This window comes from Primulina huaijiensis, unplaced genomic scaffold, assembly GCF_012295235.1.
Source record: "Primulina huaijiensis isolate GDHJ02 unplaced genomic scaffold, ASM1229523v2 scaffold40231, whole genome shotgun sequence".
NCBI lineage: Eukaryota > Viridiplantae > Streptophyta > Magnoliopsida > Lamiales > Gesneriaceae > Primulina > Primulina huaijiensis.
In genome coordinates, this window is record NW_027359501.1 from 81525 (window position 1) to 107409 (window position 25885).

Sequence of the window (25885 nt, forward strand, 5' to 3'; positions counted from 1 at the left end):
TATATATGTATGTATATAAATTATTTTTTCAGGAACAAAATATTGAAAGAACTCGAAAATTGTAGTAACATAATAAATAGATTTTTAATATCTCAAAAAGAGATATCACTTAATATTATATTTAAAAATACGTCCGTCATTATACAAGTGAATGTTGTATCATTTTTTTGTGAAAAAAAATGTAAATTTTAAGAAAAATATATAAATAGAACTCGTATAATTTCACTGTTTTTTGAAAAGGAATGTTGTTTATTTTGTGTAAAAATAAGTGAAATACTTTGGTGATTGCAGATATATTTTTTAAAAGTTGTGATATGACGTTCTAATAAATTTTCATTATTTTTAAATTAAATCAAAATTTATGATTCCTTAAAATTTCAACCACAATATTTATTAAATCCGACGCAATAAATTCGTCAAATTCAATTAACAGATAGTTGGCGTCCGCGAGGAACGGCGGGCAAGATAGCGCCGGCATTGAAAACGACGGAGCCGTTAAAGCTCACGGTCTAAAATTCCGTCCGTTTAAACTAGACGGAAAGAGAGAAGGTGAACTGCAGAATTTGCAGTGCCAAACTGGTGGCCACGTAAGCTGGAATAAAAATTCACTTCACTCTCAAAGGCATTAACTATTAACTAGTTATTAACTTAAATATTCCAGTTTAATATATTATATTATACAAAAAAAAAAATGTGGGACGGTGATATATCACGAAGATATTAAATTGAAAATACGTTAATTGGTTATTTTTTTTAATATAATAAGAATAAAGTTCATCGAGTAGTAGACAAAAAGAATGGATTATCCAAGAAAATATGGGGGGAAATAACTTTAAAAATGTAAAGAGACAACAATGACTAAAATCCCGCATGGTTTGACAATTACATATCATTTGAATTGATTTCAGTTTCAATTTAGAATAAATATGTATCAATCAATAATTAGTAGGTGATGGTAAACATGAGAAAACCTAAAAGCAGACGATGGATCTAATTGGGTCAGCTTCGATTCCAACTCAATGTGTTTTTATTATTTAAAAATCAGTTTGAATTAGATAGATAATAAACTGTGAGTTCCAGCCCAGAATGCTAATTGCTATTGCTTAAAGGGAGGGAAAGCATAATTTGGGGACGTGCGAGTATAGAATTATACTTTGTGCTTCTTCCACTATTCTCCCATCAGAAAAAGCGCCAACACGTTCTCCCCACGAATTCATTTCGATTTAATCCATGCAAATTTTAAGGAATTTTTTATATGTATAAATTTTACATAAACTCAAATAATAAACGACGCACGTTCACTCGAACGTGTTATTATCGGAGTTCAGTGCATAAACTCCGATAATAACTCTAATAATAAAATATAAGGTCAAATCAAATGGTGAAGTAAATTAAGACTGATCCGTACACTGCTTCACAGAGAAGCGAGTGACCATTGTCAGCTTTCGGACCCCACTCGCCTTCTTACCTGGCTACAGCTCTTCACAGCCTTTTTTTTCCCCCCGAAGAGTTGCACACTAATCCACGGGCGTGTTGCTCACCTTCAAACGACGCGCTTGTTATACGAAATCATTAGGGTTTCTGCGTATACCCAGTGTTTCCAGTGTGTTGTCTGTTGTACGCTATAAAACCCACTCTTCAACTTCTCATTCCCCCACATCCGCCACTCTCCGCTGGGACCCTGAGATTTTCGCCACCATTTTAGTGGCGCTACGAAGTGATTCAGGAAACATCAGCAAGATCCCCATAATTTTTTCCCTCTTCGGTTCCCGCCATACATAGTTTCTGTGTCTGGTATTCCATTTCTTGAAGAAGAAAGAGGTTCTTTTGCTGTGTATCTTTTCCCAGTTGCTATGGCAAAAGAGTTGGTTGACGGGGAGTTCTGGCTGCCTTCCGGGTTCCTGACTGACGATGAACTGCTGACTGATTTTAGAGCTGATCGCTTCAGAACGAAACCGGGTGATGATTTTTCACGTGGGTTTTGGTGTTCTTCGGGATTTAGCTCAGATCTGAGTTCGCCTGTTGAGTCATTCATGGGTTCCACGGAAACCGAGAGCGACGAAGATGACTTCATTGCCTTCCTTACTCGGAAGATAGCTTTTTCTACTCTTAAAGACTCCATTATCTCGTCTGAGTACCATGAACAGGTAAAAGTTATTTCTCTCTCTTTTACCTCCGTTTCATCTTTGAAGAAATTTTTGAGTCGTTCGGTTTCATTTCTTTTCAGGGGTTGAACTTATATGGCTCACCGCAGTCAACTCTATGCGGGTGTAAACCAGGTTCCAGTCGAGGAAACCCCAAATGCGTTTCTCAGGTTCCTTTGCCGACGGAAGTTAAATACCCCGCCGGGTGGGATTTTCTGTACGCTGCTTCCGGGGGGGTTGCGAGGATGCGGGCGAGTCAAGAGAAGAAATCGTTTTATTCAACCAAAGCCATCCCTTTTGCTGTTCCCCATAAGAACCCTAGCACCGTGCCTTGTATTTACGCTAATCATGAAATACAGGTCCAAATCTCCCAGAAGCATATGCAGGCAGCCAATGTTAGTAAAACTCTGTTTATCTCCACCTGTTATTTGTTTCCCGTATTTAGATCTTTAAATTTTCATAATTGAGATGTCGTTGTTCCGTTTCAGAAGATAACGAGTGGGATTTGTGCCCAGGAGAAACTAGGGAACCAGTTTCAGTATGGAAGGAATGTAGGGGAAAGAAGAAACGGGCTATCCGCCGCTGCTTGGCCAACTTTACAGCAGTCTCACCAGCAACCGCCTCTGGTACCACGTTCAGGTATGAGGGCTGTTTATTCTGGGGAAAACGGAGCCACGAAGGAAAGAACCGGAACTGGAGTCTTTTTGCCCCGAAGATATGTGACCACCCCTCCTGAAACTCGCAAGAAACCATGTAACTTTCTGCTTGCACAATTATTGATGTTTGTGATTTGTTGGCTTTCAATCTCCGTTCATTTGTGCTGATAATAATCTCGACTTTTTTGTGGATTTACAGCAGAGAGAGTGGTCCATGCTCTGAATTTGAATCTTGAATCTATTGACATCCCGCCCCAAGCCCATTTCAGAGGCATTTCATATATCAAACCTGAATGTGGTAAAATTTGATTAGTAATTAGCCATTTCATTTAACCTGATGAGTAGATTTTCAATGTATGAACGAGTTCTTATTTCTCGCAGGTGCCACTTTGAAACCTAAATCTGGCATCAGAATGGCTCAACAGAGAGATTTTTACCCACAGCCAGTGATGAATCGAGAAGTATGGCTTCCCCAGGAGTGGAGTTATTAACAAACTCAAGATCGTCTTTTGCTTAATGGTTGGAAAGTGTCGAGGATTTCTTTTGGTTCGTTTAGGACTAAGTTTTTTGGTGTCAAGTGATTAGGGGTAGTATCATAGAATTAATCGGGAATTAAGTAGGTTATAATAATAACTAATATCTCATTCAGAAATATCTTTCATGAAATTCACTTTGAAAGGGACGATGCCTACTCGCTCTGTTTGGCTTGGATGTTCAAGAGAAGAGAGTGGTGGATCACAGTTAGTCTTTTGGTCCCGTTTGGAAATTTTTAATGATATATATTATTTTATTATATAGGAACAAATAGGGTCTTATAGTATATTATAAGCTTGTTTAGACGGGGTAGTATCATAGTAGCAGTCCCGCCAAGTTTAACCAACGAGTTGGGGTCTCTTTTTGGTTGATGCTCCAACCTGTTCTTTTTTTATTCATATATTTAGTTGTGTGAACTACAGTTGGTTTGTATTGAATATCTTATCTTATTATCAATAAAGAGAAAGGTTCAGTGTTGGTTGCCAATTTGATACTTTATTTAAGTACACATTTATTGGTATTTTAATTACTAATTTGATATATACTGGTTGATTACATGGGGAAGAGTAAAAGCACTTGATCTGCATAGTCTGCCGCTTGCTTTGGTGCTGTCTTTTGACCACTGTGTCTCCTTTAGTTTCCTTTTGGGGCATGCTTCGTTGTGTCGCCTTCCGTTGATATGATAAATCTCTTATGTATCCATCAGAAAAATTTACGAGCTTCTTGAATTTTAGTCACTTTAAATCTTTCAAAGTTCTTTTACACAATCCAAAATGTTCGATCTAATGAATTATATATCTTTAAGTTGTTGAAATTTATAATTAAATCTATATATTTCCTTTCATGAACCGAGGTAGAGTAGGAGTGTGGGTGTGTAAGGGGGAAGGAGCTCTGTAGGTGTAAGAAATAATGGGTTTGGTTATTATTTATTTTATGATAAATTTCAAAGACTACTGCCCCACCTCACGCCTTCTGCGCTCCAAGATACTTTACATGCCTCGAGTATGGTGTCTGCCTTGATTTTTATGAGATTGTACCTTCCTAGAATTGATATTTTTGTCGATTTATTAACATATTTTTTGAGGGTTTTTGTTTATTTGAAAATTTAAAGTTTAAATTTATTAGAGTGGGTATGATTTTATTTAGAGGATTGATTGGTTGGAGGTGAAGAGTTGTTTAGGGCATGTTGCTTTGCTTCACCTGAACGTAACATCTCGTCTTTGTCATTTACATGCTTCAGTCATGTCTAATTTGTTAGTAAAAAACATGAAAAGATCATAAATATGTTATTTTTATAGTTTCCATCCATCTGTCGGTTTTGACAGCTATCGACAATCAAAGATTTTGTTTGATTATCATCTAAAACTTCATGCAGGTCTATTTTTCGATTTCATGGTGATCGTGTGCCACGTACCAACCTTCGAGTCAATTTGTGAAATAGTTTCACGTGTCAATTTTGTGTGATGAATATTTTATTTGGATCATTCATGAAAAAAATATTTTTTAATATAAATATGAGAATAGTTGATCTGTATCACATTATACTTAAACTTTTGGTAAAATATAGGAGGCTAAACTCGATGAAGGAGATGGATTGAGGACGATATTCCAAAATTTTTTAATTGCAGTTCATAAAAAGATTATCATGTAAATCTTAAAATTCCTCGATTGTAGAGTAGGTTGTTTTACGATTTTGCCCTTGGTGATGTCCATGTTCCATTATTTATGCAAAATATTTAATTTAGACAGACCATAATCCGTAAACATAGATATCGTGCGGTCCACTGACTCCTTTTAAATTAAACATATAAGCCACATCATTTTATCCATTTTGTCAAAAAATTGGACGTGGCATGCATGTTTTCTGGACTGGGACTTTTTAATGATTAATATTAATAATTAATAATTAATAATAATAATAATAATAATAATAATAATAATAAGAAGCAAAATATATGAGTTTCACCAGCAAATATAAATTAATCACAATTTAGTTTTTATAAACAGGCCTCAAGATTTCAAGCCCAAAGTTTATCTTCAGAACCCGAATCAATCGGACCTAGGCCATTTCTTTTTTAGCGAATCGACCCCCGAAAATTGCATGCCCGACTGCATGGCCCAAAACTGCAGCTATAAAAACACCACCATTATAAGACACCACAGCCAAAATAACAAGATACCCGAAACCGGCCCGAATCGCATGGATACCGGACTGGAAGAAAACCGTAGCCACCCGGCTCGAACCGGGTCTGACCAAATTGAGATTTGAGAGAAACTCGATTAGAATGGCCAAGGCTAAGACGAACACAAGTGCTAGTGCGTACATACCCGAATTGTTATCGGGCCAACCCTGGAACAGGAATTCGGATTCCTTTCCCCAGTAGAAATATGCCTTGTGGTGGATGTGAGCGGCGGCCTCGGGCGGTGGAGGGGCGGAGGCTAGGTTGTGGTGTGCCGGTAAGGGATTGATCAAGTTCATTCTTTGAAAAATTGTGTTGTGGAAAAAGATTTTCTTGACGTTGTAGGATTTTAGCATTTGAGGTTTATAAAGTCATGAGATGAAACTTTTGTCACAAAGATTGATTCCAATTTGAGAGAAAAAAGCAAAGGTGCCTGCCTGCATGCCTGAGGGAATATTAATTAATATTTTCACAAGCAATCTTTTCCCCAGTATCAATCTTACTGAATACAACAACATTTCATCTTATATCCATTTTTTCCATTATTTTAAATGGGGTTTTGCCCTTTTTTAAAAAAAAAAACTATAGAGAAGCCGTAGAAATTAAAGTATACTTGCTATAGACAAGTGTTTGATTTGGGGTCTAGAGTTTCTAGACTGAGATTGGGTCCTATAACACGACTGCTTTTGTGTAGATCCCAAATGCATTCTAAAACATCTGGTGCAAATATATTCAAAATATTTGAATAAATAATTAAAGTATAAATATATAAATTTAAAATAACATTTTATTTTACGTATCCTTGATTACAAAAATCTATTCGCGTGTATCATTTTATATTTTTTATTTTATTATAATTGATGTTGAGAACAGCGATGGTAACAGGGAGGTCGGACCTTCTCTTGGAGATCTCGGATCGGACACTCGAAATCTGGAAGCACAAACAAGAGTGTTAGAAGGAAGGCGGAAGGTTGTTACGACGTAGCCCCTCCGACGCTCAAGTCAGAGAACAGAAAACTGAGAGAATATTGTACGTGCTCAGAGAGAGTGAATATATAAAATGAATAAACAATGAATGAAACCTGATATTCATAAGAGAATAATAAAGTTCTGATTTGATATGTCTAGATTCTTAGAATTTTGGATGAGATTAGATTAAATTTTCGCGGGCTTTATCTTTTTGGGCTTTATTTATATGGGCTATCCATTAATGTCTGAGTGAGAGCTCTCCTAAGCAGAAGCTCGTCTATGGTCTGGACCCTGTGGGAGCTCGGCCGAGACACTCCCAATCGACACATCACCATAATCTGGGAGGTCGGCTCGGTAGGGGAGGTCGGCCACCTCTTTTTGAATGACGAGATTACTAGCGTTTGGGAGGTTAGCGTTTGGGAGGTTAGCTTGAATGACCTCCCACCAGTTTCATATGAATGAGGTGACCTCCCGACGGGCTCAGTCATGAAGATGACATTTCGAGAATTTCTGAGTACTGGGCCCAAATCCATCTGAGCTATCGAGAGTGGGTCGGACTCATCCCAATCCGGGGGTAAAAACTCAGTCCAGCTATTTGATGATAATTATTATTGATTATAAAGTAAATAGTCGTGAGTCGTTCCAAACACAAGTCTAACACTTTTTGTTCTTCAATTTTATTTTTGTTTACATAATATATTATCCAATATGTTACATTTTGTAATAAAATTCAATTAACTATCTTATTATTTACTTTATTTTATTTACATATTTGTATATAAATTCGTTAATGATGTTATTTTTTAAAGTTCTGATTAATTTATTTCATAGTTTGCATGTGCATTATTCGGTGACCGATATTTATTGTAAATTGTCGGTCTATCAAAATCAACTTATTTTTCACAAGTCGTCGGCCTCAATCAATAGTCTAACACCAATACATGATTGTGTATATATATATACATCTTGAGAATGATTTTTCTTTTTCATTTTTTAAAATATTTTGTGGAGGTGGTTGAACCTATACCTCATTCTTATATTGAGACGCATATGTCACACGATCAAAAGTCCATATAACTTTTATTATTATTATTATTATTATTATTATTATTATTATTATTATTATTATTATTATTATTATTATTATTATTATTTCGCATGGACGAAAGAAATAGAAACATTTGACCCCCACCTTGATTCATGAACTACTGATTTAGTCATAGAATAGAGTATTAATAGACTAGATCGGCTGCAACTAGAATTAATCGAAAGCTTCAAAATTCTACCACGAGGACTTTAATCAGAATCATTGCTCTGTCAATCTACTGCAAGTGCAGGTTTTCATCTCGAAAAACATTGCAGACCAGCCGAAAACGATATTTGGCGAATTAAGAATAAATTTCACCACATTCCAACGGTTATGGTTAATTTCTTGACGATGGAATACAATATCTTAATTCACAGATCGAAGATTGACAATCTATTTGATCGTCTCGACTGCTTTTCTATTGAAACGCCAATATCTTAAAGCAAAATATTGAGGTGGAGTCACACTACCTCAATATTTTGCTTATAGAAGAATATTACATAAATGTTAAATAAAATAAATAAAGGACAAATATCAGACACCATTGACCACACCACGCTATAGCACGAATCTCAATCTCGTTTTCAATCCAAATTACGGGTGAACTGTACAGATTACAAAGTGATAGAATTAAGTATTCGATAACGCATGCTTAGTGCTATTTTTTTTTTCCATGATACGATGATGTTTCGTAGACACGATGAAATTATTAAGAATTGAAGTGAACGCCTATCAAGTTTAGGGTTCGCGTGAGTCGGGTTTTTCGGGTTTCGGATAATTCGGGTAGGATACTCAATTTTTCCCGAGTTGCTATTACTATCTGACTCATGTAACTATCCGACTAGTTCATGGATATCGATAGTGTTCATCTTTTTTAAAAATTTCGGTTTTCTCATTTTGTTCGAAAGTAACGATTTACATTGATAATTGTACAAATTTTTATTATTTCACTTAAGAGAAATGTTAGAAATTAATAGTTTAATTAAATTTTTTGTCATTATATTTACGAAAAATTACTCAAAGTAGAAAAAAAATAAATTTATGTATGTTAGTTTGAGTAAGTCTTCTGTGAGACGGTCTCACATATCTATATTCATGGGATGAGTCGACTCGATTCATATAAATTTTTTATATAATCTTATATTTTTCAACTTTTTAGTGTTGAATCTCGTCATTTTTTTGGTATATTGATTGTCTATACATCGATATTATTATTATTTAATTCAAATTTTAGCATAAATATTTTTAAAAATGTTCAAAAATAATTAAAAATTTTGATTGACAAATAATATATTAATTTTTTAAATATATTTTTCTATTATTTTAATCAGTAACAGTTTCATTCAATCAATATATCGAATACAATAGTAAATAACGTAATTTGACAGTAGGATTATCATCCTTATTTGAATCAGATCGATCTCAAATGATGATATAAATTTTTATGTAATATAATTAAATATATTCATTATACTAATAATTTTAAATAATTATTTGAAGTTTTGAACGTTCATATTAATTAATTTTAATTTTTGGTGTATCGCATTTATGAGATACTGATGTTATTGTCCAGGGAGTTGTGGCAACCCACCCAGCCGATCTATCATCAATGAGGCAAACCATCTGGCAATTCGGACTTTGGGAAAAGCAGAACATGATGTTTTTGTTGAAAATAATATTTAAAATGTGTGTATTGAATATTTGAATGTTGAATATTTGAATGTTGAATATTTGATAAAATTAGGTGTTGAATATTGAAATTTGTGTGTGATGATGAAGGTAATGATGTAATTTATTTTTGGATTATTTGTAAAAATTTTCTATAAATAGATCTTTCATTTGTGAAGAAAATCACAATTGAATTGAGAGAAAAATATTATACAGTGTGTAGTGTGATAATTTTGAGAGTTTGAGATTTTTACTTTTTACCGTAAATTTTTAATTTTTCACAAAAATTTCATTTTTTTCCCAGAAAAATCACATTTTCTAAATAAATTTGGATATATACATATAAAATATATGTTACAAGCTAAAAGAAATAAATTACTTAAAATAACATCTACAAAATTCATTAAAAAAATAAATTTGTCCAAATAAACTATTACAAAATTAAAATACTTCACCACAAATTCATCGATCCAAATGTTTGTCAAATGGAAATGGGTAATATATTAATTCAAATATTTATTTCTGTCGGTTATTGATGTAATTTTAGGAAATTGTGGGATTAAGAAAGATTAGTTAAAATGGTGGGCACGTGGACGAAGATGGTGGGGCATTATAAATTTTTTTTTTTTTGTGTGTGTGACGTGATACAGTCATGTTGACCGATCCCTTTAATATTTGAGCACCTGCACTGAAACCCACTACCTCATCAAAAATCGTAGGGTTTATATGTCACATACACATTATATTAACACATCTATTCTCCCACATTCATTTTAACATTCAGAGTCATTATTTGTAGGTCCCGCTGTCCACTCATTCATCTTATTCTTACTTTAAATTAAATAAATTCAATTTTAAATTTTTTAAGAAATTTAAATTATTATTATTTTAAATTAATAATAATATGTTTTTATACATTTAGTACTTAAAATAATTTAATTTTATGAGTGTCACTTATTTAAAATTAAAATTTTATTATAAACCTAAAATAAAACGGTACAACATATAATAATTAATAATACTTGCATAAAAATAAAAGAAAATAAATTAAACTTAAGAGAAGATGCAAAATACTAATTCAAGGATTGTTGTTGTATTGTGATCAAATATGTTCAACTAAGTCGGCACGAAGTTGGTTATTCCAACGACTACTTTAAACCAATACATTAAATAAGGAAACAACGTTTAGCGACGATTTGTGAAAATCCGTCGCCAAAAACCGTCGCTAAATAGGGGCGTTCATAAAATATAAAATATAATTAAAATAATTCAAAATACGTGGGACCCGCGTGTCAGCAAATCAGCGACGGTTAATTGTCCAATTTTTTTAAAAAAATAAACTTACACAGGGGCGTTCAAAGAATTGAACGCCCCTGATCCTCTCTCCTGTGAGTGGGCGTTATAAATGGAGAGGGGTGTTAAATGGATTTTATAACACCCATTAACACCCCATTGTGGGTGTCCTTGGCTAACGACAACGTGACCGAGCACTTGGATTCATCAAAATATATACTTTCAACAAAATAAAATATGATCATGACATCAAATTGTATCAACCAATAAACTTGGCTATAAATATAATGAACTCTATTTGATTATAATTTTAGAAAAAATTATACAAGTTTGGTCCTATTAGTTTATTACTTTACTCTTCTTGAGTGTTGATTTAACAATATATGTTGTTGACGTGTGGGACGGAGCGTTACCCTAGATTTAATGGTAGATGTTATTTATATGTTGTACATACATCATAGCCCTACTCTTAAGCTAGGGTTAATAGTTTTGGTTTTTGAATATTTTTTTTTTATTTTATCTTATTTTTGTATATTTTTTTTAATCTTATCTTATTTTTGTATATTTTTATAATCAAATATGAATTTTGGTCGCAATACACTCAAATAATCGAAGGACTTAAATTAACTTTAAGTCCCAATTATATATTTTAGATCATTTATACATTAATACAAAGATATGTTAAATTGATCCAATATGATAATATAATTATACACTTAGCATATCTTATTAGATTTTTATTTGATTTATATTAATACTAAAAGTTTTATAAAATTCTAAAATTTCAGTGTAAATTACTGTATTTTATAAAGATTGAGAAAATTACCTTTCAAATTTTGTAAAATATCGATGTGAATCATAATATGTGGTATTCTATGATTTACTATTGATTTGAATTTCGAGCATAATGGTTTGAATGATATACCAAACTTTTTACTTCATATCAATGTTCATCTTATTCTTTGGTGTTTGTTAATGTCCAAATATATGTATTAATTTTTTTTTTAATTTTGGCTTAAAAAATGATGTGAATTGGCTTTGACATTTGACAATAATGGTTTCTAAGAGTAAAAAAATTGAAAATTCAGTTTTGGATTCAAGATAAGAGCAGGCATCAATTCAGTATAGAAGTGAACAAAATATCGATTTTAACCAAAATAATCAATCTAGCTGAATTAACTTGAAAATTCGGATCGACTATTTGGAATTTCGATTTTAGTTTTTTAGAACTTCATAGTTCGATTTGATTTCGGGATTTAATATAAAACTTTAATTAACCAAACAAACAAAACTTTTATAATAAATTAAAATATTAATAAATTTTCTAATAAAGTTTATTATGATATGAGTATTATAAATTTCTATATTAAAAAAATTGGACAATAGAACTACACTTAATTTTTTTTAAACTTTTTAATACATAAAATTTAAAATTATTTAATTCAAAGTTTATACTACATTTTTAATTAGAACTTTATATTTTAAAAAAAAAACATATATAAAAGTTCGACGAATTTGCTTATCGACCGAAGTAATTGATTTTTCAGTTTGGCTTATTCGATTTCCGTAGTAAAGTTCGTTCGTTTTTTTTTTTTTTGGTCATAAAAAGTTTGGCTAATTCGATTTTAGAAAGTTCAGTTTAATTTTAATTGAATACTCAGTCATATTAATATCTAACCTAAAAGGTATTTCGCCCCATGTATTTTTGAATCCTGATTTTATCTATTGGTCATGTCGTCATTTTTAGCAAGAAAATGATAAAAATTTCAAAAGAAACAAAGTATTATATATATTAAAACCCAAAAATTCACTAATTAAAAGACCAAAATCAAAATTATATCAACTCATGCATGATACCCATTTTACTAGTTTTCCTTTAACTTTGTGTCATCAATTAGCCAACATATACTCGAATTGAATGTGAAAGTAACAAATCATGAATCAGCAAACAACTAAAATAGTGGACTCAAAGTCACATTGATGTTACAATATCAGATATCGTATGAAGAAAGCAAAAAATCTCACGCAGACATGACCAAAAGGGCAAGGCTCCCACGCCTTGTTCATTTTAAAAAAAGGAGCAGCCAATAGGTGTTTTGCTTGACTTGGGCTTGAAAAAAGAGGTCAGCTAACACTGTCCATTCAGTGGAGCTCTCCATCAATGTGTGAGTCTCACAGCTCAATTATGTAAAACATATTTTTTAGATATTTCAATTCATGATTTTTTTTTTATTTTTTATGTTAAAAGTATTATTTTTTAAATTAAATATGTATCAGGTTGACATATCTCACGAAATAGATATACTCTTAGTCCAATTTTATTTATGAAAATGAGATAATCATGACAAAACACTTGTTAACTCGGATATATAGTTTGAAACGTATTATCATATGTAAACCATTTCTCTTGATATAACGTAGAGTTAAAATTATTCGACTTTAACAATTCATTATGGTCCTACACTTAATAGGCCAGGTCGGATTTAATTTATTGGTGAAAAATGATAACGGAATTAAACTGCCAAACATGTGCTTCCGATATAATTTTAATGCAAAAAATGTTTTCTTTTGGGTTAATTTTTAAATGAGAAATGGATGTCAAAAAGACTGACTTGGCCAAATGGCATATAGATTCAGGCTTGGTCAAAATATTATATATATATATATAAACACACACACACACACACATATCATGTCAAAGTAATTTTATTTAAAAAAATTTTAAAACGGCAATTTGATAATACCAAAGCGATCAAGTAAGAAATGTGGCTTCAAAGAAAATTAATACAAGGCAAAAGATCATTTGGTCTATTGGTTGTTTTTTTTATATGAATGTTTTAAAATAAATTAAATTTCAAGGTTATTAAATTTGTAAAAAGAGTAGATCTCTACCATCTCACGAGTTTATATCTATGTGACTGATCGACCCGACTCGACTTATATATATTTTGAAAAGTAATAATTTTGACATAAAAATAATAATTTTTCGTGAGTTGAATTAGAGATCTGTTTCACAAAATTGAATCATACGATAGTCTCAGAATACTTTTTAAGTTATAAAAATATTATAATTACTTAATTATGTATGCTACATGTGAATGTGGAAGGTCTTCCATTATTCCATAATAATTTAGGTTTGTAAACTATCATCGATAATCTTTGATTTCTTCAACTTCTTATTTTATATATAAAATATATATATAGAAGTTGTGATAAGTAAAATATCACATTTAAAATTTTAAGTCAATTACTTTAAAAAACTGGACTTTTATATCTTTTACATTTCCATGCTAAAATAATATTTTCTATTTTTTCAATTACTATATGTACAAATTTCAAACAGCGATTTATTTTATTAATTTTTTAAATTAAAATATATATGACAACATATATATTCCATGTGACAAGAATATAAGTTTCAATCTCTATAAAATTAAAATTTATTTTTCCCTCTATTTTTTTTTATATATAAAATAAGTTTTTACCTTCCCTCCTCCCTCCCTTGTTCTTAACTGCGTGCGAGTCCGTGTTCAACTCGCGTTCATGGGAGAAATCAAAACAAAATTAGTGAGAGATAGAGAGAGAACAAATCAGAATTAAATTTATACTATGAGCGGAAAAATAGAGGAAAAATAAACAAATAACTCTATATCCCAATTTTGAGAGAGAGAGAGAAAAGCTTCTCTGTTGCGATTTTGATTTCAAACATTCGAAATTTCTTTTCGCACTGCAACTGCAAATATCGGCCGTTATCTTCAAAGATCCTCGATTTGGTAACTGGGTTTTGTGCGTTTCAGATATTGGAGCGGAATTTTTGGTTTTCTCCGTGGATTCTTAATCGAATATCGAAAGAAATCAAATTTTTGTGAGGGATGAAGGAAGCTGACTTTCAGAAGAGTCTGTATCTGATGTCGTATGGCATTGTTGTCGTCTGAAACTCACATAGAAGATGTCGTTTTATTACATAGGTCGCGAGGCTTCAAAGGTTGGGCTTTTTACATTTTTTTTCCCTTTGCCCTTTTAGTTAATATATACATTTTATTTCCTTTTTTCAGTTGATTGATTTCTGATTTTCGTCTTTCTTGTTTTTACTTTAATGTTCATGCTGATTATATCTTTTCTTTTTATTGATTTGTGTTTTTGTCTTCCTGATGTGAAGTTATGGAAGAGAATTTGTGCGGAAATTACAACAGAAATCAAGCTTCTTGCAGAAAATTGGAAGTATATTTTAGGGGGCCTCATCTGTCAGGTTTGTGCACCTTCAAATTTTAATGGATCGGTCTCTGCTTGATTCTGGTGTTGGGTTTTCGCTGGTTATAGAATCAGAGCTATTTTCTGGCAAAGGCAACATGTGTTGTAAAAACCTGAGAACTCCATTTATAATCCGTTCTGATTGTTTAGTTATTCTTCAATTAATCAACAACCAATTGTGCAGATAACTGAAATTTTTGTTATGATATCCGCGGCTACAACTTTTGCGTGGTAAAAGTCAATGCATCGAAGCTTATTTCTGTGGGCTTTTCCATAGAAAGTCAACAAAAGCACGAAACATTCATGTTTGAAGATGTGATTGAAGAAACAAAAATGTGTTTAAAAAATGGATGCCCGCAGAAGAACCCATGTTTCAAAATACTTTTTTACTTCTAATGGCCACCTTTTATTTTACTTTTTTTTTTGTTATTTAGAGGTGTACTCAGATGGACTGATTAGTGGGAGAATGGGATATCAGATATGTGTGAAGAAATGGTGAATTTATTTTAGAAATGTGGGGGCTTCTTGGATCAAAGGAAAAAGCATGTCATGTTGTGAGTTTCATTTTATTTTTTGCAAAACATGAGGAATTACATAGTGGGAAAGTAAATCACGTAGGATGGGGAAGACCACTTGGGTTTTTAAACTCATTCAATAAATGAAATGGGAGCCTACATTGATACAAGACAAATTTGCCACTTATAGTAAGATTTTTCTCTAGAGCTATAACGAGTTTCTTGTTGCTCTTTCCAATATTTTGGCCAATGGCTCAAGTTTTTTGGGAAGTTTATTTTATAAATGCGATATTTACTAGATAATTGTCATTCTCCAGACGTTGATATTGGTCTTTTTGGAAGGATGATAGTTTCTCTCTAGCATTTTTCATTGTGCCTAAGATTTCCTTGGATGGAAATTGGCTACGTGCTCTTTTAGTTTGTAATTTGTGATATTTGTTTTTATTGCCTTTTACCAGTACATCCACGGGCTGGCAGCTCGAGGAGTCCATTACTTTCATCAGCCAGGACCAATACTTCAGGATGTTGGCTTCTATCTTCTTCCAGTAAGCTTAAAATATTCTTCTAATGCTGTTGCTTAACTCTATTGCTTCTGGGGATTTTTACTTGTGGTTTCAATTTCCTGAACTGTAGGAGCTCGGGAAAGACAGAGCTTACATTAGTGAATTTGTATTTACATTTGTTTTTTTATCTTTTGTGTTGGTGAGTTTTCCTTCTATTGTTTCAGTCTTTTTCAAATTCTCTGGGAAGTCTAATGCACTAAATATTTATGATGCTTCCTGCAGTGGACTTTCCATCCTTTCATTACAAAAAGCAAGAAGATCTACACTGTCTTGATATGGTGCAGAGTTTTGGCATGCTTAGTTGTAAGTGTAATTTTGACGGTCCTTTCAATAAAGTTTTTGTGCACTAAGTTTGTGATTACATTGTTTTATAACGACCTGTAATATGATTCAACCTTGTCAATTGTCTATCTTAATGGAAAATGCATCTCCCGGCTGTGGGACACTATGGTCTATTTTATAGCATTCCCAAAGAATTGATGATAATGATTTTGTAGCTAATTCCCTTTGCTGCAGGCTTGTCAAATTCTTCGAATCATAACTTTCTACTCTACACAACTACCCGGTCCAAACTACCATTGTCGGGAGGTAAAAATGGCACAAATTATTCTTTTCTCAGTGGATATCGTTTAATATTTCCTTCAGAACATATAAATAGATATATATTAATTTACATCAGAAAATTGTTATGAATGTTATAGGGATCAAAATTTGCCACGCTGCCTCGTCCTGATAATATTTTGGAAGTTTTATTAATAGGTAACAATTGCCTTGATTTCCTTCTGCTGTTCTGATTAGTTTTTTAAAATTCTTTTTTTCATTGGAATCCTTATGGTTGTGCAGTTCCTCGTGGAGTGCTTTTTGGTTGTGGTGATTTGATATTTTCGTCTCACATGATATTCTCCCTAGTCTTTGTTCGGACATATCATAAGTACGGTACTCGAAGGTAAATATCATAGGCTATCTCATGCTATATTTTTACCTATACATCATCTTTTATTAATAGAACAGATACATATATAAAAAATTTGATATGCGGTCTTTGTTTGTAACATACAGAAAAAGGGTCCATTATGAGAGTGGAGGGTTTTTTTAAAACCACAAAATGCACTCTTTTAACCTCGATTCTCTAAAGTTGTTGCTTGCATATCTGTGTGTTGTCCCAGGATTCTGAAGCAGTGTGCCTGGTTAACCGTTGTAATCCAAAGCTTGTTGATTATTGCAGCGCGGAAACATTACACAGTTGATATTGTTGTGGCATGGTAAAAATATGCTTACTTAAAGATTCCTTCTTTAAATTTCAAATGATGATGATGTAGATTTCTGACGCCTGATTTTGTGCCAGGTACACCGTTAATCTGGTCGTGTTCTATATCGATAAAAAATTGCCAGGTTGGCATTTCGTTTTCTTCAAATGCACGTTATCTGTTTTTTTTTATATTCATCTTATTCCGCCCCATTTTGGCTAAATCTCGAGCCTTAACTTGCTAATTGTTTCTGCAGAACTTCCTGATCGTTCTGGAGCTGCAGCGTTCTTGCTGCCATTGAGCAAGGATAACAAGACTAAGGAAGAAATTAATCACAAACTCTTGAATGGAAATACCGGAGATTCTGCTGACTGGGTACAAAAATTATATTTTACATTTCTTTTACCTGCTTGACGAATTTGATTTGTAATATGAAATTGCTCGTTTTCTCTTCAGAGGCCAAGAACTCAAATTAATGGCAAGATTATGGAAGAAGGAAACATTGTACATGTTGAGGCAATGATCAATGGTTTATAATCAAGAAACTTCTTGATTCTCTGCACGATCAGCAGACATCAATTGTATTCAATATCATGCGAGTCGGGTAACTCCTCTCTGAATTTTGTATCCATAGATGGATTTGTATTATGTCATAAAAATAATTCCATAATGTATCTCGGAATTCAATATTTTCTTATTCCTTGAATCATTATTTACCTTCATCCTTTATCTATTCTCCATTTCTTATAAATAGATGGGAATCTTTAAATAATTATTATTATCAAGAAAACAATCTTATCATCTCTTCTGCGAGATCATATAAAGCGACACAGGTGGATTTAGAAATTCAATGTATTTGGTTGTGGACCTGTGGTGGGGGAGAAAGACTCAGTTTTCTAAAAGATAAATTTAATTAATAAATTTTTTTCTTTTTTTTGTTTGGTCGATCTAGCATAGAGGTACAAGTTGAGTTGAATCAGCTTGCGAGCTTATTGAGTTGACTCGATACAAAGTCAATCGAGTTTGAGCTTTTTCGAACACGAACGGCTGAAATTTCTTAAGCTTGACTCAATTACGAGGCCCGTGAGCAGTTTGTCTCACTTACCTTTTGGTCGGCCCTAAGAAGTGTCAGCCACTAAAACGCAAGGAGCTTCTGATGAACTCGAGTCCATTTTTGTGTATTCCTACTTTCCCAGCTATCATGGCCACCATACCTGTATGTTTGGATAGTTTTGGTGGTGAAATGGACATTTCTGTGGGCAACACATTCTTGACCTAAATCTTGACAGGAGAAAAATGCCTTGCTAGTTAAGAACCTTCCGATATTGGAAACATGTCCTTATCTTATATCCAAACGAATCTTGCATCACATGTCTTGCAGAGGCTACCCCCACTATTTCCACCCATGAAAGGATGCATTTCTTGCTTAAGAAATGAATGAAAATTGGCCTAATCCCATGTGCTAGAGGAGCCCATCTATTGAATTTGTTCGTTCTGTCGAAAATTTCTGGGACCATGCCTAAACTTGGAATATACTACACTCCGTCGAGTTTGGGTCCCCGTGAATTTCCCTTTTTATCTGCAATAATGGGGTTGGGAAAATTTTGCTATGAGAAAAAATTATCACCTGTCCTAATGCTATAATTTTGGGCAAGTATTGGGAAGAAATTATCAACTCATTGTCTATTACCATGCTCTACAAAATGTTATTCATGAGGATCGTATTAAAAAAATTTCATGAGCACATGCATAGCACAAGTTAATTGCCCCATCTATCTTTAGTTCTGTATCAAGCATACATTTCCATAGCAGGCCAAATATCCCTTGAGTAAGGTCACGAGACCCATGTGATCGTGAGTTCTAATCACTTGTGTTAGTAGTAGTTATATCAGATAGGAAATTCTTTAACCCATTGCATATAAAAAAAAAAAATTTCCATGGCACATTAAAGTTTGTGAAGTAAATGAAGCATGTCATGAAAAATAAAGTTTTTGTTAAGGTTTTTGTGTGGATTACTGTTTTTTTTTTTTTGGGATATATTTTAGAGGACACCCGATCTAAAAATCACTAGCTGCTCGACACTCTTCTGCACAAGCTTATTCCATGCATATTTTCCTCCATTATTTCTTTGAGCTTAGCAGGGGGTTCTTGGATTGTTCTCAATCCTCTTTCATATTTAAGTGCTTCTGTTACCGGGTAGTCTGTCGTTCGGTTCTGTTCCTTATATGTGTGACACTTTTAACAATCCATTCCTTGGTCATAATTTCCTTACATCTGGTTGAATACTACCGAACATGTGCGTGCCGCCTTCTTCATTACGAAACCATTTCACCACTTTCTCTGAGTCACTTTCAAGTAGCCTAATTCCCAAGTTAGCTCCAGTCCTTTGTACACAGCCAATAATTCGGCTTAATGTTCTTTACCACACTAATAAGTCAAGGACGATGTATTTGTGTTATGTGAAGTTTATTAACTAGGTTGAGCTGAAGTTGATTTGGGTCCCCAATTTAAACGAGGCTAAGTCCATTTTCATTGTAAAATTGTGAATTAGCCCATGTAAATCAGTATCGTCCAGCCCACAACAATCTCTTATTCTCTGCCATAGTTAAATTTGAATTGGCCCAAAAGATGTGCCTTTTCTCTGACATCGAAGATATAGCATAGACTCACCCATCACATTCTCTGTGTACAGCGGTTTGGGCGGGCTATAATATTTAGCAACGCGGTGAGAACTAAAAAAAAATATAATCTTTTATACAAAATTAATGATATTTTAAAACCCCATATTTTTTAAAATTAGATGTAAAATCCCTTCAAGTAGGACAAATGTTTCTATTTTTAAAAATATAGATTTGTAAAAAAAATATTTAATTTAACTTAAATAATATTTTTTAAATATATATTACACAAGACTGATAAATGAATTTTGACTATAAAAATTTTGAGATGTTTAATCAAAAATTAAAAAATAAACTGCAATAATAATACTAATAAATAAAATTATGCAGTCTAACAAAAGAGTTGAAATGTATAAATAATTTGCATAAACATTGATCTACATTATTTATAAAATGTTTTTAATAAAATAAATGAAAATATTTTCAAATAATAAATCAAATAAATGAATTTTATTCTCTTACAAATGAAAATTAATAAATTGAACATTACAAAATATGAAAAATGTTCTAAAATAATATAACTTAAATAAAAAATGAATAAATAAAATAAAAGAATGTAAGATAAGAACATTTCCATAAATATAAAATAAGACATAAATATAATAAACAAATAAAACATATAAGCTTTTTATTTATATGAGAATTTAGCTTGATACTCGTTAAGATGAGACAGGAATAGGGCTGGGAAAATATATCGAAATATCGAAATACCGAAATATCGTACCGAAAAAATACCGAAATTACCGAAAAAGTATCGGTAAGTAAATATATTTTTTTCGGTATTTCGGTATATACCGAAAATAAATTTTTTTTATTTTTTTTTAAAATTTAAGTTCGGTATACCGAAAAAATGTCGTTATACATATTTTCGGTATACCGACAAAATTTTCGGTGTCGGTACGGTATCCGGTATGAACTTTTTTTCGGTATCGATATGAAAAAATTACATACCGATATTTACGGTACGACCCACCCCTAGACAGGAACAGTGACAAGAAACTCACTTATATTTTATTATAAATTGTAAAAATTAACACTCTATTTGGCCAAAATAAAGTATCAAATATCTAAGGCCTTCAAGCACTACATTCTGCCTATAAAAGAACCAATTTCTATCACTTTTAAGCACATTTTCGAGATCCGAGGTTGCTAGAATAAGAAAAATGGCGGAATGAGGAACAAAGCAAAAATCAATAGAAATAAGAAAAAGTGAAGAAAAAAATAGTAAAGCATCTCCAAAAAATCAGAAATTTTTATACAACACTAATCTTCCACCTAGAAATCAAAGCGTATAAGAGGTGTAACAATTTCATCAACCGATTTTGCCCAGAAAATCAAGGATCACGAAGAACGGTATTTGGAAAATTCGAGAAACTTATGTTTCAGGTAGTAACTTGAATCTTGATTTACTTCTTCTTCTTGAACGAATTTACATTTGATTTTAAAATAAAAGTTGTTCAAAATGTTTTGTGTTCACAAATGTGTTTTCGATCATCCCGACAGTCGTCAGAAGTACTCTTTTTGGTCGCCCAAAATGAGCTTGACAGTCATTGTAGTTTTTCAAAATCTGCTATTGATCCGTTTTGAGTTTTGAAAAGTGTTTGAATGAAACTTGTAGGAAATGACAAGACGCATCTCCTGTAAAAATTCCGGCTAGGCGTGGCAGCCGGAGCTCGGCCATGTTCTGGCAAGGCGTCGCATGTAACACGCGCTGACGATTTTCATAAATTTTCTGACTTCCAAACGATTTTGTACAATTTTTAGGCATGTCTAGAAAGTTTGATAATTTTTTGATATTTATTTTAATTATTATGAATTTTTAAAGTGTTAACCGAAACTATAAGTACAAGTTTTGCACAAAAATGATTTTTAAATATTCAAACACCTAATATTGGCTATAATAAGTATACAATTACTCAAATTATTTATTGAGAATTATCTTGGCTTGAGCTCATCAACCAGATGAAATAGTAAGTTATCCAGGTGATGTTTTCTCTACCGTGAGATTTTTCTAACAGTTTTTTGAATAATTGAGTTTGCCATTTGACCTGGAAATTACATAAATTGTATAAACTGCTGATTTATTCATATATTATATCATGTTGTAAATGTCATAATTTATTGTTCATATTGTACTATATATTTGAATATATGAATTTATTGGTTCTTGAATGGTTACCGACGACTGATTGAATGAATGAATGACTTTAGCTTGGACATCGTTCTATGTACCGGACTGCTAATCCACTGGACAACGCGGCTTCGGCTCGGAAATGTGAGTCCAATGAACTACATATTAAAACCTGTTATATGATTAATCTGAACAACATGGAGGTGCGGAAATGTGAGTTCACCTTGACTCTTAAATGATCGATTGTACGGATCCTACTTGAATACGTGGGAAAAATGATCCCAAAAACTTAACCTATATTTTCTTTCTATTTATTGTAAATTACAGATACATGAAATAGACTCTGACTCGTTCATAATAAAAGAATCGTTTATTTCAATTTGAAATTCAGACCAAGTCTGAATTCCAACAATTTGAACCTCATTTTTAGCCTCATTGATGTGGTTCTACCTGTGTTGATTGCAATTTTCAACCAAATATCCTAATACCCACAATTATCGAGTATTGTATTCTTAACTGTTTCATCCGTTCTAATTATATAGGTTTCATATTGGAAATGAGCTATAACACTTGCTCTTGGTAACTATATTGAAGCACGTAATTGAATGGCTGATCTTCATCACTTCAATCGGGCTCGCCCCGGTCGAGAACAATGGGATTATGGGAACGAGCAACTAGCATTCACAAGAACCATGACATCAAGAATGATACACAGCTTCTTCAAGTTTCGTACAATCTTCATCAAGATTTAATATTTATACAAGACTTATGATGGGATATTGAAGTGGAAAAGCCAAGATATGACAAAAGCAAATACCATACAAGCAAGAAGAAGATTCAAAAACCGATGACCATTCAGGCAGCTTCGAGTTTCTGAGGTGGAAGGTGACACAGATGAGGAAGTAGCTGTCGCAGGGGCGCTATTGTCCCCTGTCTGTTGTTGCAAAGCCTCGATATCATTAGGACCGACTATGTTCCGTGCTACCGAATTACAAATCTCACAAGTCCTGACAATGAGAGTCACTGTGAAACATCAGATTGAAGATAAAACAGTAACGGTTTCTACATTTTGAAACACAATTTGGAAAAGAAGGGATATCGTAAACTAGGAACTATCTTCATTTTGTAGCCGCACAAGCTTTATATCACGTCCTACGAATTGACTCTATAACAGATCTTGGTGTGATTGTTGAGTTTGAGGGGCTTTCCTACAGTCTTCCCAAATAAAGTAATTTTTGGGCTTCTGCCTTCTGCTATCTTCTTATGTATACTAGTTTGATGGGTTCAAACTCCTAAATAAACTCGAGAGTAGAGTCTAATGCCAAAAGATGGAGAACCCCCCAAGCTTATAATTAGTCACAACACAATCAGTCATCAAAAGGCTTCAACCTCTCCCAGGCTTCCCTGGCATTTGTAGGGGAAAATTTTCAAACTCAAATGAAATTATCAAGAACGGATAGCTCGTGATCGTTGGATACGTTGAAGCGACGAAAACTCTGGAATCCAAAGATGGGCAACAAAAAAAAAAATAATAATGGGAAAATATCAGGCATATCAAACAGGGATCAAACCTCCACTTTAGAAAAGAAAGAGAATCTGTGTAAAAATGTTGACTCCAATTTCTTTTTCTTTTGCTCTACGTTTTGCCCTCATTATGTCGCAGATAATCGCATTCTTCTTTATCGTTTTCACCTTACTAAATGCAGTTATGAGAATCATCAAAGCAAGTGTATTCTTGTCAGCTAAGCATACAAAACGCAATATTCCCTGAAGACAAATACACGTATGCTCCAAAAACATATAACTACTCACAATTTTACTTCGAGACGGAGCAAAACAAGGCCAAATTTCATGTCTTATCTAAAACTCTCTCTCAAAGTACATACAAAATTGTGTCGCCATTCAACTACATCCTAGGTACCCAAAAAAACCCGACGGAAAGGACAAATTCTGTCGGCAGCAATTTAAAACTCACAGTAAAAATGAGTAATTTGTCGAGTAATGAATGCATTTAAGCAAATTTATTTCTACAAAAACCACATTCCTATGGCGATTCAATGTATTTCGACTTTCAGTTACATTTTTAGAAAAAAAGGCTTTTAAAAAACTTCCCAGTTGGAAATTGCCCTTATCCCTTCCAAGACAAACATGTAGAGCACCATCAAGATTCACAAAAAACAAGAAAGATGAGCAACAGCAAACCAACAAAGACACAAAAAAGAATCAAGTTAAAAATGCTTTGAGGTCACCAACTTGTTTCCTTTGATCTTGAACCAAGTCTCAGCACAATGTCTATGCGCAGCAGCCAAATCATCCTTACAAGAACACCCCAACTCGATAGCCACACCAAGACCAGGGCTTCTGCTCACCAAACTCAGATGACAAATCCTGCAATCCCTCTCGATTCTACTTATACTCACCCTCTTTTCACCACTTTCTACATCAATGTCAACTGAATAATCAGAAGAATCCGCCATTAATGAAGCTTTCCTAGATTCCAAAGCCCCGGCTTCCAAAATCTCATCATAAGAGGCCTCACCATCAGCTGTGGAGTAGGCGTCGGAGAAGCAAACACTGCCCTCTTCCTCCTCACTGGCGACGCCTCCTCCACATTCTAAATCTACGTGGGACATTTTTACGGTAATCGTGTTGAAGGAATAGAAGTTAAGAACCTTTAAATACATAAAATACTATAAAATAACTCTCAAGATTGGATTTTTAAAGAACCCATTAATGGAATTCAGCAAGCTATCGCCTCTGTCTCTCCACAGGACGGCTCATTAAGGCATTCAAAGGCAAATCTTTAAAGATCCCATGTGTTTTCATTATGGCAACATAGTTGGAGAGAAAAAAAATGTGTGGATTAAGAAAAGAGGATCAGGGATTAGGTGACCCTTCCAAGTTTCCATTATTGTACTTTAACTGCACTCGATTATTTCTTACAACCCACATTATAAATTTCAACAAAGCGCAAGAAAATGTTTAGCATTTACGTAATTTGGTTTGGAAATGGTGAGAGTGACATAGGAGGTGGATTAGGTACAAAAGAAACAAAGATTTGACGAGGTACAAAACACAAAATATGAAATATCTGTAGAAAAGGACAGGCTGATTTGACAAAGTGTAAACAAAATAGAATTTGAATAGAATTTCTAAAACCTTTTACAATTATATTGAGATTAATTATAATTAGAGTTGCTTTGTTATTCTATTTTCTAATTGTTAGATCAACACACCAAATAGAATAGGGGATAGAGTTATAAAAAGTTCATCAACTTGTTCTACTACATTTTTTGCCTCATTCAATTCAACAATTTTAAAAAGCAATTTCAAGATGAGAGTGCTATAAAAATTGTGTAAAAATATCAAATAATATCATAAAATACATGGGATGACTCATAGTTATAAATTTTTTTGGAATTTGTAAATATTATATATATTATAAAAAATATTTTATGAAAAACGAATGCCCCTCCTTATCTCCATTATTGTCTATAGAGATGTCAATAAGTCGAGTTTGAGTAGAATTCCATATCCTCTATCCACATATCTATTTATTATGTTCATCATCATCCTCATACACATCGGATATTCAATTGACCATCGTGGACCACTTAAAATTTGATGATAGGAAATCAAAGGTTTTATTAGGGAAAAATATATATTACTTTTTTATATTAAAAAATATTAAAAATGAAGTTACAAACATTTATTTTTCAACAGAAACATCTAATATCATAGAGTGGGTTTCATGTGAGACCGTCTCACGGATCTTAATTTGTGAGACCGTCTCACGGATCTTAATATGTGAGACGGGTCAACCCTACCCATATTCACAATAAAAAATAATACTCTTAGCATAAAAAGTAATACTTTTTCGTGGATGATCCAATAAAAAATCCGTCTCACAAATACGACCCGTGAGACCGTCTCACACAAGTTTTTGCCAATATCATATCTTAGATTAAA

General features: G+C 32.9%; 3 protein-coding genes across 6 annotated transcripts; 2 read left to right on the forward strand and 1 right to left on the reverse strand.

Moving 5' to 3' along the window:
• Positions 1-1643: 1643 nt before the first annotated feature.
• LOC140969086 (uncharacterized) lies at positions 1644-3820 on the forward strand. Of its 4 annotated transcripts, none has more exons than XR_012173884.1 (5): positions 1644-2147; positions 2228-2539; positions 2633-2897; positions 3003-3098; positions 3182-3820. XR_012173884.1 is itself a non-coding variant. In XM_073430304.1 (5 exons), exons 1-5 carry the CDS (start codon positions 1854-1856, stop codon positions 3289-3291), a joined length of 1077 nt encoding a protein of 358 aa, XP_073286405.1. In that variant the 5' UTR covers positions 1644-1853; the 3' UTR covers positions 3292-3820. The 4 variants fall into 4 exon arrangements, 3 of the variants coding, with proteins under 3 accessions (XP_073286405.1, XP_073286406.1, XP_073286404.1); XM_073430304.1 differs by having other exon boundaries at positions 2636-2897; positions 3000-3098; XM_073430305.1 differs by having other exon boundaries at positions 2660-2897; positions 3000-3098.
• A 10201-nt stretch (positions 3821-14021) lies between these two features.
• Positions 14022-17829, forward strand: LOC140969089 (phosphatidylinositol:ceramide inositolphosphotransferase 2-like). The gene is made up of 12 exons (XM_073430307.1): positions 14022-14516; positions 14691-14780; positions 15756-15842; positions 15931-15999; positions 16083-16163; positions 16377-16448; positions 16562-16619; positions 16704-16806; positions 17027-17122; positions 17206-17252; positions 17364-17482; positions 17564-17829. Exons 1-12 carry the CDS (start codon positions 14481-14483, stop codon positions 17642-17644), a joined length of 939 nt encoding a protein of 312 aa, XP_073286408.1. The 5' UTR covers positions 14022-14480; the 3' UTR covers positions 17645-17829.
• A 4688-nt stretch (positions 17830-22517) lies between these two features.
• Positions 22518-24969, reverse strand: LOC140969081 (uncharacterized). Its single transcript, XM_073430299.1, has 2 exons — positions 24170-24969; positions 22518-22923 (listed from the first exon to the last, which is right to left on the reverse strand). Exons 1-2 carry the CDS (start codon positions 24598-24600, stop codon positions 22683-22685), a joined length of 672 nt encoding a protein of 223 aa, XP_073286400.1. The 5' UTR covers positions 24601-24969; the 3' UTR covers positions 22518-22682.
• Between the last annotated feature and the right edge of the window lie 916 nt (positions 24970-25885).